The sequence below is a fragment of the Maylandia zebra genome, linkage group LG16 (assembly GCF_041146795.1).
Source record: "Maylandia zebra isolate NMK-2024a linkage group LG16, Mzebra_GT3a, whole genome shotgun sequence".
NCBI classification, from domain to species: domain Eukaryota; kingdom Metazoa; phylum Chordata; class Actinopteri; order Cichliformes; family Cichlidae; genus Maylandia; species Maylandia zebra.
In genome coordinates this window covers 26,869,068-26,886,460 of record NC_135182.1, presented here as the reverse complement: position 1 = coordinate 26,886,460, position 17,393 = coordinate 26,869,068, and the positions used below count along the sequence as shown (strand labels likewise).

General features: G+C 39.6%; 1 protein-coding gene across 1 annotated transcript in view; it reads left to right on the top strand.

Annotated features, from left to right (window-relative positions):
• Positions 1 to 17,393, top strand: part of asic4a (acid-sensing (proton-gated) ion channel family member 4a) — a 97,810-nt gene that overhangs the window by 68,498 nt on the left and 11,919 nt on the right. The window contains exons 2-5 of the mRNA XM_004575460.3: positions 10,797 to 10,941; positions 11,329 to 11,456; positions 11,587 to 11,740; positions 16,118 to 16,171. Coding sequence (XP_004575517.1) covers positions 10,797 to 10,941; positions 11,329 to 11,456; positions 11,587 to 11,740; positions 16,118 to 16,171 — 481 coding nt within the window. The remainder of the gene's footprint in view (positions 1 to 10,796; positions 10,942 to 11,328; positions 11,457 to 11,586; positions 11,741 to 16,117; positions 16,172 to 17,393) is intronic.

Here is a 17,393-nt window from a genome sequence, read left to right as displayed (position 1 = left end):
TATTGTGCTGGAGAGCCTGTCCATTTTCAACCGCTTTTTCAAGAGCATCCCTCACCGCTCCATTAGCTGAGTATGCTTGGATATGTGGAGAATTGCAGAGTGGGGTGAGTGGAGGGGTGGCGGGGAGGTGGCTGAATGCGTAGCTCCGGCTTAGGTGCTCAACTAATTTTTGATGCTCTGTCAGAGGCAACCAGAAAGAGGAGGGCAGCAAAGAAAGAGAAGAGATTAGTCAGAACTCCTACACTAATAACTGAAACAAGCCCCGCAGGTTTGCATCACAGTTCATCATTTTAATCTATGTTCTTTAGTCAGAGTGAAGGGCAAAAGATGCAGGCAAACTACTTAAAATGATCAAGTAAGATCATTAGTTTATAACGTAAACCGGCCTCGGTGTTTGTGAACACAGCGTGTAATCTGAAACCCCTCAAATTCCTTTTATCAAACATTCATTTGCATTTCTTTACAGAACTTGTCACATTTATAAAACATGCTATTCTACCCAACCACGGAGTAAGCCCAACCATGATGACTGAGCAGTGTTTACCTCACTTGAATGGCTGTATTAAACTACCATTGAGATCTCAGCACTCAGTTGTGTAATGAAGGTTGGAATTGATACACAATAACTGTAATGTGTTGAATTGCAAGCGAGCGCGGTGTCTCTGGTGGCGCGTTTACAGACCGACATTGCGATGGAGGTTAATGATGCAAAACTTGTGCGTTTCACATACCACAGCACTGTTTGGGCTTCATGTCTGAGCTCTGCCTGTGTTTAGTCAAGCTGTGATTCCCTCATATATAACTGAAAGGGGGGTTATGATGGGGCCAGATTTGTATTTACCCCCAATGGTTGAATGTAGAGATCTTAAAGCGCTGACCCTCGATAAAAGTAATCCGTCTGACATTTGATTGAGGATTATATATGAATTATACAGCTTAACCACAGCGCATGAGAAGAAGAAAGGTCTAGCAGTGAGTTCTTATCACTCCATGTCAGTTTTTCCACAAATCACTATCATTTTTCTTTCCTAATCTTGAGCTAAAATATGTTTAGAATTTCTGCAACCTTGATGTTAGCCTTGCTCGCGGCTTCTGAAGTCTCTTTTAGGCTTTGCCACAGTCATGAGAAGGTACTCCCATCACATGAGCTGCATTTCTAAAGGAAATTGTTTGTTGGGTTTTGGATTAATTAGAAAATACAGTGAGATAAAACTTGATGTCCATGTCAGTGCCATGTGTTGAAATTGCAATAACTGACAAGGAATCATATTAAATACTGCATACTGTCATAAACACTATTGTGCATTTTTAAGCCAGCCGTTGTTTCTTTATATGTTTCTAGGAAACTAAGAAAATAGGTGCTGCAAATTACTGTGAAAAACATGTGGAAATGCAGTTTATGTTTCTGCAATTCTAGCAAGCTTGAAAGTCAGTATTGGTATGATCATCTTTATTCGTCAACACATCCTGAACTCTCTTTGCTTTTCCTGTAATTTCTTTAAGTAGTTCTCAGGAATAGTTCTCCAGGCTTGTTGAAGGACATTCAAAGCTCTCGGTAGCCTTTTGGTTTGTCTTCTGTCCCACAGTGATCAATAATGCTGAGGTCCAAGCTCTGTGGAGGCCAGTCCACGACTGACACTGCTCCATTGTGTTTTTTTCTATCCTGGTATCTTTTTGTATTGTAGGGTCTTTAATACTTTGCAATATAAAGTGCATTTAAGCAACTGCTGTAGTGATTTGAATAGAATAGAATAGAATAGAATTCAACTTTATTGTCATTGCACATGCACAGGTACAGGGCAACGAAATGCAGTTGGTGCTATAGAAATAAAAATTGAATTGAATTATTGCTTATGCAGTGCATTTGAAACCTGTGCCAATCCAGATGCTATTGGGTGGTGGATTAAAATCTGTCTGTTGACTCTTATTGTTGTACGTCTGTCTTAACCTCATCTGTAGATCCTAATGATGATGATGATGAAACATTTCTAATTGTCAGTCCAGTTCTTGTGTAACTCAGTCTTTTCTCCCCGTTTCCCTTCCTTAAGCTTGCATTCATGACAGTCACCCTTCCACTGCGATCATTTCAGGCTTTGGTGAACGATAGATGGATCAACTGAAGGGCCAGATGTGTTTCTCGGGTCCTGTGTCAGGTCTTTGCTGCATTTTATGTCTGTTTCTTAAGGACGTGGCTTTCAGATAGCGTTCATGTGCTGTGGACAGTATTTAGGCCTGCTACTTGTTCCATTGTCTTGTTCAGTTTCCTGTTTTTGTGATTTTTTTTTAAACTATTTATTTGTTTTTATGGCAGGGTTTTAGTAACACAGTAGCTTAAGATAAGAAAGAACTGCTTTTTAAATTCTAAGTTGTCTGTTATCTGTTGACAAAATACTGGTTTATCCATTGTCAGAGCTGCCTTTTTTATATTTGAATGATTCACACGTACGTGTTGATTGACTTAACGAAAAAATAAAAAGATTCCTTTGAAAATAGTCACAGAGGAGGACCTGGGTGAAAATGAGTGAAAAAGCAGACAATTTCCAAAGAAAAACTTTGAAAGACCTTTGGAGAGCCTCAAAAGCTATTGCTCAAGAGCAGTTAAAAATGACAAGTCTGCCTCTTTGGAAGCAAACTACACTTTTGCACAGTATTGTTATTGCTCTCATAACTGGCTGCACTATAGTGAAAAGTCTTTTGGGGCAATCATGATGAACTCTGGGAAATTGTACAACTGCATCAAGAAGTATTTGGAAGAGCAAACAGGTGCTGCAGAGCATCTCGTTGAATTTTAGTGTGGGGACGAATTTCAGCAGGCTGTAGTTTTGTCCGTTATTGAATTAAACCAACACCAGAAAAGATCAAGACAACAGATTTTTCTTCCACTGTTCTTACATGTGAATTGCTTCCTTTTTCTCCCTTTTGGGGGGAAAAATACAGAAAGCATACCAAAAAAATCCTTTTGTGTCACATAAGTGTTTTTTTTTTTCCCGAGCAGTGCAAGACGGCAGGTGAAGGGTAGAGCTGAAAACTGCTTATACAAGTGATAAAGCCGTGGAGATAATCTCTTTTTCTCTACCTCTGAGTCGTTTAAAAGTAGATCACATACAATTTAAAGATATGTCACTACCCTTTACTGTTCTTTTCCATGCAGTCTGGTGGTGAGGGCTCCGTCTGTAGTGACAGTGGGAGACGAAAGCAGTTAGTTCATAGAGAAAAGTTTTGTGTAGGAAGTCCAAAAGGAACAAATGGGATGCTGCAAAAATGTGGTAGCTGGCTTTGTGCTCTGCACTTAAAGGCTATGTTCACTCTGTAAATTGTGTTTTATTTTTTTGAAGACTCATTCCTCACATTCTTCTTTGCTCTTCTGTGTTCAGAAGGAGCCTTGAGAATAAGACATTGCATTTTTAGTCTGCCTTCTGATGGCTGTTTACAACAACAGATTTAAAAGAGCTGAGTGGTCGCCACAAAGGCTTTTTAAAATGGCTACATGACTTTAGCCTTTGACCATTAAAACACATCGCAGCGTTTGTAAGAAGGTGATAAAATGTGAACCGTTTGTTGTTGTTGTGCTGCACCAACATGTAACTTGTGTTGGTTGAAATAAATGTTGTTTTTCATCCTCTCATTTTGTAATTAGACTGAAAATCATTGAAATAGGATTTCATATTCAGCTTAAACTAAAATTATCCTTGATCCCTTAGTCCCTTCTGTACTTCTCTTTACAGGTCGAGAAACAGATTAAACATATAACATTTTAAGCTGTAGATAGACGTTTACATACACTCATTATATAGAAAGAAGCTCAGATTTATACATAGACTAAACCTTGGTTGAATGTCTTTTAGCAAGTTGCATCTCAACCAGAGACTTTTGGTAGCCATTAACAACCATCTGGTATTTTTCTGGTTGGATATTAGAATGCTTTTTAGGTATAATTCATTCAAATCGTTTGATTTTTGTGGCACAGATCCAGTTTTTAAGTGTAGTCCACAAGTTTTCAGTAGGCTACAGGTCGGGCCTTTGGTGAAGGCCATTCAAGACGTTTAATGTTCACCAGCTTTATCCACTCCAGAACCAGTTTTGATGTGTGTTTGGGATTATTGTTCTACTGGAAAACCCAATTGCAGCTAAAATTCAACAGTCTTATCTGTTGATTTGAGGTGCAGTTTAATTTAAGGGGTGGTTCTCCTTCTTTGTTATTACATCCACTTTGTACAATGTATCAGTAGCAATGAGAAACAGAGCATGATGCTATCACCGCAATTCTTGACCGTTTGGTTTCAAAGCCTGAACTTTACTCCTCCAAAAATACCTCTTGTCATTGTGGCCAAATAGCTCAATGTCTTTCTCATCTGACCATAAAATCTTTCTTCAGAGGTAATTCGGTTTGTCCATGTTGGCAAACGTGGACAAATCTGAGTCAGTCTTGAAGGTTTTGGAGCTGGTGGCTATTTCTTGGTTGACACTTCCTCAGCTCGATGTAAAACTCTCTTCTCTGTGGACAGTGACACTGGTGTTCCAACAGTTTCCACTTCATGGCAGGCTTGAGCCTTGGTTGTTACGGAATATCATAATCAATTTCCTCTCATCTGAGGGTGACACTTAGGGTCTTGACAAAGTGATGACACAGCTGAATAACTTATACTTACATCTAACAGACCTTCTCAACTTCTCCTTGGAATTTTAAAAGAGTTCCTTTGACTCGCATTGTTCTGAGAATTGATCAATCAAATCAGTGCAGTCAAACAAATCCTTTTTATACTGGCAAAGAGAAACTCCTAATTGTAGTGAATCGTGATAACTAATGAGAATTTAACGTTTAACTGAGTGTATGTGTATATTTGAGCCTATATGGATTTTAAAAAATCCTAAATAAATTGTATTTTTTCCATTATAGATGTATTCTGTATAATTATTCCACCCTAGAAAAACAACCGTTCAATGAAATCCTTGAACTCCCCAAATTACTGTGACGTTCATACACACGATATATTTAAATGTCTGATCACAATTTTAGAACTATAGATGAAAATACATGAAAATATACACTGAATATACACTAAATAGGAGGATGAAAGAGAGAGACTTTTGCAGTGAACTGCCAGCCCTGTTGCATATACCATTTTTCCTGAAAAAACATTTTGAAATATCATGTAAATATTCAGTTTATGCCACACTGTGATCCAAGTCTTTCTGCTGGGAAGTTGTAATGAAGCCATTAAATCAAGGATCGCTCTGTCTCAACCTTAAGCCTTCATGTGCCAGCCTTAATGGTTTTCAACTGCCAATCAGCGCTCTGGCATATTCTACCACCCTGCGTAAATGAATTCAAATCCTCCTTCCTCGTACTCAGAGAGCCACCCGATGACACGCAGCCTGCCTGGAAATGGATGTCCTCTGGAGAAGCACTGAAGTGACTCCTGTGGGTTATTTAAAAGGAAAAGTTGGGACTGTCAGATCACAGTCATAAAGAGGGTGTTTAAGGGTTTAGCCCACCGGGGCTTATGAATTACATGGTAAGGGGTTGGTCTCTTAATGCATTTAGCATGGAGAGACGGAGACAGAAACAAGGCACTCTAGGCGGAAGAAAAACACTGGCAAAAGACACATAATGAATTGACATTTAAAGCAGATGCATTATAATTGGTGAGATACAGGATAAGCAAATGACATGATGACGGGAATCTTTCCAAACCATGTTGCAACTTCATCTTAATGCATTTGTACTTTTAGTGCTTAATCTATTCAAGTTGAGACAACTTTTTTTATTTATGTTGCCAAGAGAAACAGATTTGTGTCAAAGCCTTTATGGTGTGAACATAAGACAAACTATCCTAGAGAGAAAAGAAAACACAAAATCCACCTTTAACAGAAAACATCCCTCCTGTACTGGATGGACAATAGATGTTACATATATAGCCAGAGATAGTCAATGCAGAGGGTAAATATAGGGATAGGACGCCATATTCTTCCTGCTGTCTCTGTACTATTGATGTGTTCTCGTGCGCACAGCAGGCTCCACTTAATAGCTTTATTAAATTTTGCACAGAGACTCAGAAATGAGCCATTACTAATGTTCTGTGATGCTTTTCATGTCCGGGTTTGTGACCTCAATAAACACAATGCAACATGTATGGATAATTTCATTTATTTACTTTTGATCACAAATGTGGGATGAAGACATTAAAACGTGTATTTTTCAAGTACATTAGGTGACATCACTAAATGTCTTAACTTTATGCTTAAAGTTTGCTTAAGTATGAGGTTTTTGTGCCTCAAGGAAGAATATAGCTCGCTTTACTCAGTTGGTAATTCATCTCTGAATAGTCCAACTACTATACAAAGAAACAAGTTTAGGTTTCTCGCAGACATAACTGACAGGATAATGCAGAAACTGAGCACATGTTTTGATCAATTTTTCATTACCATCTAAAACACTGTCACATAGGTGATGTTGTTTTAGATATTTTGAACAATGCTGAATTGAGTGCTGCAAAATTTAGCTCCTGAGCTACTCAGAGGAATACAACGCTTCTTTTCATCTGGTTTGTAACTACAATGCCGCTGCACTGTTTCAGCTTGTCAACAGCAGTGCCAGGTCCCCACTTGGGATTTGCCCAAGTCAGTCCTGTTACCTTTACTAAATTTGGTGCAAGATTTAACAAGAGAAAAATGCTCCATCAATCACGTTGTGGATGCAGGAAGAGGAGATGGAGAAGGAGAGGGGAGGGAGAAGGGGTAGGTGGGAACTGAGAAATAAACCAGTGGAAGCTCTGCCAACATCCATTTCCTGGGTGAGATGATGGGAAAACTTTCTCATATTCTCTGGGGGATATCATTTGTGAACACACGGCGTCCTCCAGAGCCTGAAGTTTTAGAGCGTAACCCAGGCACTTGGTCTGGGTGTTTTGAGCATTTCTGAAGTGAAATCCTCCTTTGCCTCTGTTGCTTGCTCCATCAGATAAAGACTGCCAGTCGAGGCTTAAGTGTGTCAATGAACCCAGGTGGGGGCGGGGAATCAATGATAAGTGCAGCTTACCTCCTCAGCCGCACCGCACCAGCCAAACAGAGATTAAACCATTTCAGCCTAATAGCACATGTCAGTCAAAAGTCACACTTGAATACTTGAACCGTCTCGCCCACGGGCCTCCGCCCACACTTTGCCACGTCCCATTATCTAATCACACCAGCTGAGAAGATGCTGCAATTTACAAAAATGCATATTGGCTGCTAGAACTAACAGAGAAACCGTTTATACCACAACAGAGCGCGAGCCGAGATCTGTAATTGTCCAAAAATTGTCTGACTCCTCAACCAAGATGCACTTTGAAGGTAACTATTTGAAATTCATTCAAAAAAGCACACACACACACACAGACACTCAGTGCAAACTAGCATGTACAAAGAGCCAGATCAAAGGCCCCGAGGCCTATTACTGCATAAAATATAGCTGTCCGTCTAAACAGCTTTTGTAAACAGTACTCATTTCTTGCTCTAATCACTGTTGTGGACATTGCAAAATTGCCAACTGTTCCAGCGAATTACTTGACTGAACCCCACAACCATGGCTTTGATTTGTTGTTCAACCATCTCAAATGTGGGTACACCCTGTGGTCTGTAAATGAGAGCTTGTGTTGTTCCGTCAGTGTCCCTTATTTAGACATCACAGCACTCATTAGGTGGATCAAGCTGATATCAAAGTCAGATCACAGGCATTCTATGTTTTTGTGCATGCAGGGACCGTCACTGTCTCTTTAATGATATGTCTGCTGTCTGCTCAGCTCAATTGTTATTTCACTGTCATTTCTCCAGTGCCTTGTCTGTTGACCTCTCCTGCCATGTGATTTCCTAAGCTTGAATACTTTCATCACTGTCCTCTTTTATTTGATGTTTGGATAAAACGAATCCAACAGATTATTTTTCGGCACTCTGAGTGGGGAAAAAAATGGGTGTTTTTCAGCGGGGAAAGCTGTAGTCTGAGAATTTTTTTAGGGATCTGCATACACAGCAAAGCTTATATTACAAGTGCTGTTTGAATCCATCATTATTTCTTCATGAAACATTGAGTTCACACAAGTAGACAGAGACAGGCCTCTCATTTTTAGCTTGTGGTCTCCAGTTTTACTGGATGAAATGACAGCTGTGGTGAACATTTTTGTCAGCTGCAGCGAGCTGGTTAATTTAAGAGCAGCTGCATGAGTTGGTAGGAAATACTGCTTTTAAATATTTCTAGCTGGCTTATTTTAAAAAAAAGGTCACTTTAAAGGATTCTCCCGTTATTTGTTGCATACACGAATAACAGGTTTAGTGCAAAACAACCAAAGACTGTATATAAAGATGGATGTAGCCAAACTTTATGTTAGCGAGCGGTTTGTGGTGGTTTGAAGCCTTGAGTTTCCATCTGAATCTTTTAAAACCAAAAGATGTCATTAACGGAAAAACCGAAATTTGAATGTATTTTTGTACAACTGAGTGCTGAATTAGTGAGGCGTAGATCTAAATGAGAACCCAAAGACACTGAATGCTCGTAAGGTAACAGTTTATATGCCACAAGGTTGCCAAATCCTTAAGCATACCTTGCTTTACTCTAAATGAGACTTAAAAGTATATAATGATGAACCAAATTAAATTTCAAAAAAAGATGTATTAAAATCATAAATGAAAATCTGATGAGTCCACCTCCTTCTAGCTATTAAAAAATGCAACTTTGAGCTACTTCTACACTGGCTTCAGTTGTAATAAGTAGCTTATTAACCCTTCATATGTCATGCTTTCACTGTATGGTAATTCTTAAAGAGCGCTTTATATAGCATGTCTCAGTCACCCATTCATACAAGCTCTCTTTTTACACCTAAGAACTTCACATACATTCACACATTTAGATGAGCACATTTGAAGCACCTCAAAGTTCAGTATCTTGCCCAAGGATACTTTGGCATGCGGAGCAGTAAAGTCAATTTTTCATTTTTGACTCAGGCCAGGAGTTAATATCTATATTAAATTTTCAACCACAGATCTATTTAGACTGTGGTTCAGATTTTTGAAGAAAAACTTTTATGAACACACATTCTCATTATGCCTAACATATGAAAATATAACATTTAAATATATTTTATTGCAAGTGAAACTGGGAGGAACTGTTGGGATTTATTATATAACTTTTAAAACCATTAAACACTGTCCTCACTGCTATACTTAAAAATCTGTATAGCTACCATCTATAATTATCAATATTAATTCAACATTTATTAACACATAGAACACGTAGAACACACTATCCCATGTAGTTTAATCTCCCTTAACTCAGAATAAATTGATTATTATTGTTGTATTATTTAGAGTTTTCTGTTGCATTGTGGGTGCTTCTGCTTGCACATCTAGGTGCAAATGTTATGTCATGTTCTTGTATTTCTATAGCACTTTTCTAGCCTTACTAACCACTCAAAGCACTTTTAAATAGAAGTCACACTTTAACCATACATTCATACAGCTATACACTTGAAGCACTTTATCTGCCTCACATCCACGGTCAATTTGGAAGCACCAGTTAACCTAACATGCATGTCTATGGACTGTGTGAGTAAGCCAGACTGCCCAGCAGACATCTACACACACACGCAGGCATGACGTGTACAATTTCACAGTTTCAAGATTCCCTAAAACCAATCGTTTTCCTTGATTTGACCTACACTGGTGGATCTAAAATCCATCTGAATGGATACAACATCAGTTTAAAAAGATCAGTGTGAAGTTTTACAATATTTAATTTTGTGTATTTTGGGCCACTTGATGAAAAGCCGTTGAGATTTGACATTCAGAATATATGTACGTAGGGTTAAGTGAAAAGGTGCGATCAGACTGAATGTACCAAATATCACAAGTATCACTACCTTGGGTAGGATTAGTCTTGGTTTCTTACGTTTACCATTTTTTATTTATACAGATAAATGTTCCGTATCTTTTTTTTTTCTTTGCCTTGGAAACGGCAAAAATTAGCCATCCTCAGCTCTCTTGACAGTTTCCCTCTGGCTATCGAACTAGAGCTTGACATCCTCTAGTTGAACGTGAGAAGAAATCCAAAGCTGGACACCTGCCATACCTGGTGACAGAGTTTAAGCTATGATTGTATCATCATTGTTCAGATGAAGGACTCAGCTTTTCAAGGAATAAACTGCCTTTAGAATCAAACCTTAATCAGTGTCTGTGAAAGACTTACAATCCTGGATATTGGTGGTGCTGCTACAGGACCATTTTCTTTGCATGTGGATCACGGATTGTGCCTTTAAAACTGGCTTCAGATAACAGTTAAATGACTGGTAAGAATTATATTTTCCACAGTGCAGCAGTTTAGATGAGAGGTATAAACAAAGAGATGATGTGTTCCCTACTGAGACAGCTCCCCTGATAGGTGGTGGTGTGATATCTTACTTAAAGCAGCCTCTCTCTCATTGTCTTTTGTTTTCTTTTGAAGAGAGATTAAAGAATCTCTTATGCCATTTGATATTTCAGTGGGATGGTGCTACTACTGAGCAGCATTGTGCAGGTTTTGTGTGGTGGGTGTTGGAAATTGATTCAAATACTGCTTATCAAAATCCGCGAGGGACTGAGCCGTTCACTGCATCCAGAGGTTTGTGGGTAATATACAGCGACTTGTCCAGGCAGAGATGCGGCTTGTTTATTTTTTGCTCCATATCTCTGATTTCATTTCAGTGCGCCTGTATGAGCGCGTCACGTGCGGCATCTGGACTTTGTCACGCTTATGGTGATGTTCATGATATCAATCTGTTCTCTCCCAGGTGTACACCAGATATGGGAAATGCTACACTTTTAATGGCAACAAGACTACATCCAGGAAAACCAAGCAGGGTGGAATGGGAAATGGGCTGGAGATCATGTTGGATATTCAGCAGGATGAGTATCTGCCAATCTGGAGAGAGACAAGTAAGCTTCAGAACTATTTGTCTATTGTAATCCTATCCTGTGCAATGCTGTGACATACCCTCTGCTGCAGTTTAAATCAATAACCGCCTGCATCTATTTGTCTTGGTCATGTACTGTAAATAATGCATTTCCTGATTGTTTTGCTCCACCTGCAAATGTGATTTGTAAAAGGGAATTCCTAAACACAGTACACTTCCTTTGATTTGTGTATGCATTGTACTTGTCATATAAAATTAATCCCTACGGGCCTATTTTTTAAACATGACTGATAAATGATTTGCGGTTAACATCAAACCGAGCCCTAGCTGTCAGATGAGGCAGCCATCTGAAATTCCCTTGTATTTTCTCTTTGCAACGATCCGTGCTCCATTTCATCCTGATGAGAAGATGAGACATCCCTGGAGGCCGGCATCCGTGTTCAGATCCACAGTCAGGACGAGCCTCCTTACATCCACCAGCTGGGCTTCGGTGTCTCTCCGGGCTTCCAGACCTTTGTTTCCTGTCAGGAGCAGAGGGTAGGTCGTCTTCATCTTAGCGCACCATCCCTGCCCCCGCTGACCCGCTACCACCACCCACCACCAGATTACTGTTCTCCCAGCAACCCCGGTGGCTCAGACTGGGTCTAATAAATCTTTGTGTGCTTAGCTGACCTACCTGCCCCAGCCCTGGGGGAACTGCCGCTCCACCAGCAAAGAGAAGTTCCCAGGATACGACACATACAGCATCAGTGCCTGTCGCCTGCTCTGTGAGACCAACGAGGTCCTACGAGTGTGCAAATGCAGAATGGTGCACATGCCCGGTAAGATCAGCCCCTACATTATCTTTACACAGAGCGGCACATGTTTCAGGGGGAAAGAGGATTGTGTGCATCATTTCAAATGGACACACAATAGTAATTCATTCTCTGACATGTTGTATAAGGTGCCAAACTGTGAACCGTAATGACTAAATGTATGATTGGAACTTAAAATAGTCATTCCAGGTCATGAAATGGCACACGACAACAATATGCGGAGGAAAAAATACTAATCAGAGTTGGTATTTTCAAGTATTTCCTTCTGTTTTTAAAATTGTTCGCCTTGTTGACCTGCTGTAATTGAAAAGCCAGTCTGCCCAGTATTTGCCTGAGATTTGATGAACCATTGTGCAAAACAAGTCATAATTTTTGGCCCACTTGAATCACTCCAGCATAGATGTAATTTGGACTGCCACATGCCTGACCTTGATGCTTGATATCTGGAGTGGTATGCTCTTCTCTGCTGCCAGCACTTTGGCTACAGGCACATCAGACTAAAGTCTCAATGAGGTTTGGATACTTTTGCTCATCCATCTCCATCTGTCCTGGAATTGTTCTGTTGTCCTCCCACAGCCATTATTAATTATTATGATTGATTATTATTACTGGTATTGGTCCTGTTTGGTTTCTACTGGTAGGTTGCTTACAAACTGCCCTTAGTACTGCTGCTTATATTGAATTATTTGGTTATTTACTTACATCATGACATATTGCCTAAGGAGCACATATCTAATTTAAACTCGGTCTTGACTTTAATGAAGCACAAATTAAAATAAAGCTCTGTTATTTTTGTGTATGATTTTGTCTCTTTATTTTATCAACATTAAAGAAAAGAGAAAAAATTCCTGAATGTGTATGTCACTCAGAAATAGCTGAATTTAGAACTACTGTTAGTGTTTTAAGCCAATAACAAGAGTCTAAAGCCAAGTTAAGTTATCTGCATAACTACATAGTTCCATAGTGCAATTTTTCTTTTCTCTGTTAAGCACCCCTATACATCAATTGCAGACAGCTTCTGTTGAATGGGATTAATAGGAAGTGGCCAAAGTTAGCAGTTCATCTTGTAATTAGTTGTTTCACACAACACTTTGACACTGGAGGGAAAGCAGACCATGAATGGATGTACAAAACCTACAAATTTTTGAGACATGATGTAAAAATAGGTCTATCAGGAAACCGAGAACACTGGTTAGTAATATGTCACCATTTGAGCAGTTTTCCTCCCAGTGTGAGGATATGTCATAGAGTTGAGTACCAGAAACACAAAATGAGCTCTCTGGACTTTTTCAGAGTGTGCGTCATCATGGCTAAAGAGCAGGAAGTCACAGAGCTGAGTCACTGGATGCTGGCTGTTTGATGTGTCTAGCAAGTAGGCATGCTGAGAGTGGTCACATTTAAAGTTAAGACAAGAAACTTATCATGTATTCTTTTTCATTTCCACTTTTGCATTGAGTGCAGCTGACATTCAGAAACCGATTAAATAAACAAGTATGAGACAGCTGATTCGAGGCCGATCTGATTCATCACATTTTTTGACAGAGCGATGCTGTGGTTATCAGCCTACACATTTACATAGCAGTCACACATTTTAATCTTGGATTTGCAGACTGAAATGGCAAGACCAAAGCGGTGGTCTGATCTCGGAGAGATTGCGTGCCTTAAAGGAACTTGCTATGTCATGATTTGGGAGGAACCTGGTTATAATTGTTCCAGAAACATTTGCATTTGCATTTGCATACACTCTGTACTCTGAAAACCCAGCAGATGAGAAATCCACAGAAAAAAAAGTGCCTACAGAAAACTGTAATATACTTGGATAACACTGTGAGAAAACAGCTTTTTCAATTATTTATTGGATGCAATATTCTCCTGTTGGAATAGTAAGCATAGAAGCTGTGTTAGGACACTTGCAGGGTCTTTTTTTCATTTGTTTTTCTGTTTTTTACACTTTTTCTATTAAGAATTTTCAGTAGGATTTCAATCAGGTCTTTTTAAAACTTTAAACCTTAAACACTATGAGTTTCCCAGCTCCTGAGGCAGTAAAATAACCCCCAAATCAAAACATTTCCACTACCATGCTTCACAGCTGGTATGAGGTTCTGACCTCTTTTGGTCTGTGCTAAAAACATCTGCTGTCTCTGCGGCCAAGCAGCTCTATCTTTGAATCGTTTCTCTGCCACACAGGCCTGTTATTTGCTTATATGTTCATTGACAAAAGCCTTTTCCTGGCAAACCCCCCAGATTCTCAGATTCATTTCAGGTTTAATTTGTGGAATATGCGGTTGTAGACGCATGCACTGACACTAGCAGCTGCAAGAGCTCCCTTTAATGACGTTTTGCGGTTCTTAGACAGTCCTGGATAAATCGTTTGAAATCTCCACAGTTTGGTGCACATTGGAATTTCAAATGCTGCACTCAGCAGCATCTTTTTTTCCAAAGGCCTCGGAGAGCTCTTTAGATCTTGGCATGATGACACTACACACATCATTGGCAAAGACAACACCTGGCTGTCAGTGTCAGAGGTTTAAATAAGACAGGTTGTACCTGTCACTCTCTGAGGTGTATCTAATCTTTGGCACCAAATCTGGAGCCCCTAATTTCTGCTGTAATAAATGCAGCACGTGTTTACTTTTCTCACGTGGCTATTTTATTAATTTTAATAAATAATTAAAATGGGAATTAATATGCATTATATCGCCCTTTGTAATGTTAAATGTTTGGCCATCCAAATATGTAAAAAAGCAAAGAATATCCACATGAATTCTACTTTTTTTAAACTGCCAGAATAGCCCATATATGCAATTTAATGAATGACAACAGCAAAAGGGAAATCTTTAAATCAGTGAACAGGAAGGACAGAGCAGAGGTGGTTAGAAAAACCAGCAGAATCACATTGCTTTCTGTGGTGATGTATCACATCAGATATGATATTTATTATGTCAGAAATAATAAATGTGGAAGCTTTTCCAGGTCATTTGCTCTCAGAAGAGGCAGATGAGAGCTTTGCAAAGGTAGCGGCTAGCTCGCATTAGTTCACTGCACTTATCAATAATGAATAACATTTATTGTTGCTTCCATCCATCCATCCATTTGCTTCCGCTTATCCTTTTCAGGGTCGCGGGGGGCGCTGGAGCCTATCCCAGCTGTCATAGGGCGAGAGGCAGGGTACACCCTGGACAGGTCGCCAGTCTGTCGCAGGGCTAACACATAGGGACAGACAACCATTCACACTCACATTCACACCTAGTGGCAATTTGGATTATCCAATTAACCTATCCCCACAAGCTGCATGTCTTTGGACCGTGGGAGGAAGCCGGAGTACCCGGAGAGAACCCACGCAAACACGGGGAGAACATGCAAACTCCACACAGAAAGACCCCGGCCTGATGGTGGAATTGAACTCAGGACCTTCTTGCTGTGCGGCAACAGTGCTAACCACCGTGCCACCGTGCTGCCCTATTTTATTGTTGCTTATTAAATTTAATTCTGGGGTTGCTGGTTCAAAACTCATAAGGGAAGCTGAGGCGGTTCAGTGAACACACCCTGCTGTATCACTGAAAAATAAACAAACATGGCCACCATCTGTTGCATTTTGAGGTGGTCAAGTCGTGGCCAATTTTAAATCTCACGACTTTTGAACTGTGAACCGTAGAAGCAAAATTGTGTTTTGCTTGGATCTGTGTTAATATTTTAGTCTTTCAGTCTACTTCTATATTTAGAGGACCTCCCAAAAAAGCTATTAAGTTGTTCTTGATGTGACGACAGGACTGCTTTTGCTTTCAAAGTCAGAGCGTCTGAAAAAATTAAATACACAAGGCAGTTAAAAGGATAATGTTTAACAATGAATAATATTTAATGATGTTTTTTGATATTTCTGCTCCTGGAAAAGAGGCATATCTGTGAAAGTGTGTAAAAACACACTCCTCAGATCATCAGATGTAATTTTGCTTCCTGTCAATGAACATTTCTTAGCGTCTGGGAAGGAGAATTCCACAAAACATTAACCCCATGAACATTTCACAGACAGACAAACACACCTCTGCTAATTAATTGTGCTGCTGATGAATACCTGTCATTAATGGCCTGGGCAGCATGTTTTTCTGCCAGGAAGTGACTCATTGATTGGTTTTTAAAGACTTTCTAAATATGCCTCGCGGGTGGAGCCAGCATGCTCCATTTCTCAGTGCAATCAAGGACAGACTTCCAAGATGGCCCAGACTCCGTGGATGGAAGTCATCCTTTGTGTGCCTGCCTTCATTTGGAGATGAATGATAAGCTGTGGAGTGTTGTTCACAGCCACGCTTCCTCATTGCAGCAGACACGGGTCACTGATCATTTTGTTTCTGATTGATCAGACTCATTTTCTGTTCTCCTTTGCAGGAACCGCAGATATCTGCCCTCCCAGTAAAATCAACTGTGTTGACAAAGCGCTTGGTAAGAAACAATCTCCCTTCATTTCTTTTCTCATTATAATAGACTCCCCCGAAGGGAAATGGAAACACAATCAGTAAATATGATAAGGATTTTTTTCCCCCTGTATTACAAATACCTGGAGGTAGATTGGGTTTTAAAATGACTTTTCCTCATTGTGATTTAGTCACTTTAGAGCTTGATGACTGTTCTGCTTCCATTGTTGAACTCTTAATATGAAAACCCCTTCATTCCTGCATATCTGGACTCCTCAGCCTTGCCCCTGCAGCAGATACTGAACCTTGATTTCAAAGTAAGAGTATTCCAGTAAAAGAAAGGCTTTTTTTTATTGCCATAGTGGACATAAGTACAATTATCATGTATCAGCCAAATAAGCCAGAAATTTAATTAAGTCTCTCTCACCGAACTCATACCCAGCTTAAAACATGGCTGAATGAAATTGTAGATATAGCTTGCAAGAATGGACCATATTCATGGGGGTCATATTCCTGAATCAGACAGTACTAATAGATTCAGCCCCCATGAAAGGTAATACATTAAGATATAATTTATATATTTATATTATAAAGATGTTTTGTTCCCACATCAGACAAATGATGTATGCCACCATGCTCCTGCATACAAATAACCTAATTGTTTGAGTTATAAAATTCATAAATCATCAAATTATAATTATGCTTTCAGTGCCTCCCGTACCCGTTTTTGTCTGGACTGAATGCATTTACAATTTAAAGAGACAGGCTGGGAAAAGCTATTTACTCTCCTGCATGCATTGTGATGCTTTAAAGTCAGGACTATAAAAACGTATTTGCCAGTGTGCGAGCATTTCATACCTGCATGTTAATTAGGCCTAATGTAGCCCTTCTTCACCATTTATTCTCTAAGTGGATATTGCCACAGGATTACTGGAAACACCATTACTATAGTCACTGTCTCTTATGTAATTTGATTAGACTAACAGATAGTTTTGTTAAGATGTTTAGACAATAAGTCGTGTGAAAATGGCCAGCTGCCATCTTCTCTTGGCAAAATTAATTTTAAGTGGACTGAGGCAAAGTGGAAAAATTGTTCCGTGATTATAAGAATCAAAACTTGAAATTCTGTTTCGGTAAACATGGAAACTGCATCCTGCTTAGCTTTAAACATGTAGCTCTGATAGCACAGGCTCCATAGGCGCACTTTAGCGCCTATGGAGTTGGCAGCTTGAGCATTTGGAAAGGTACCG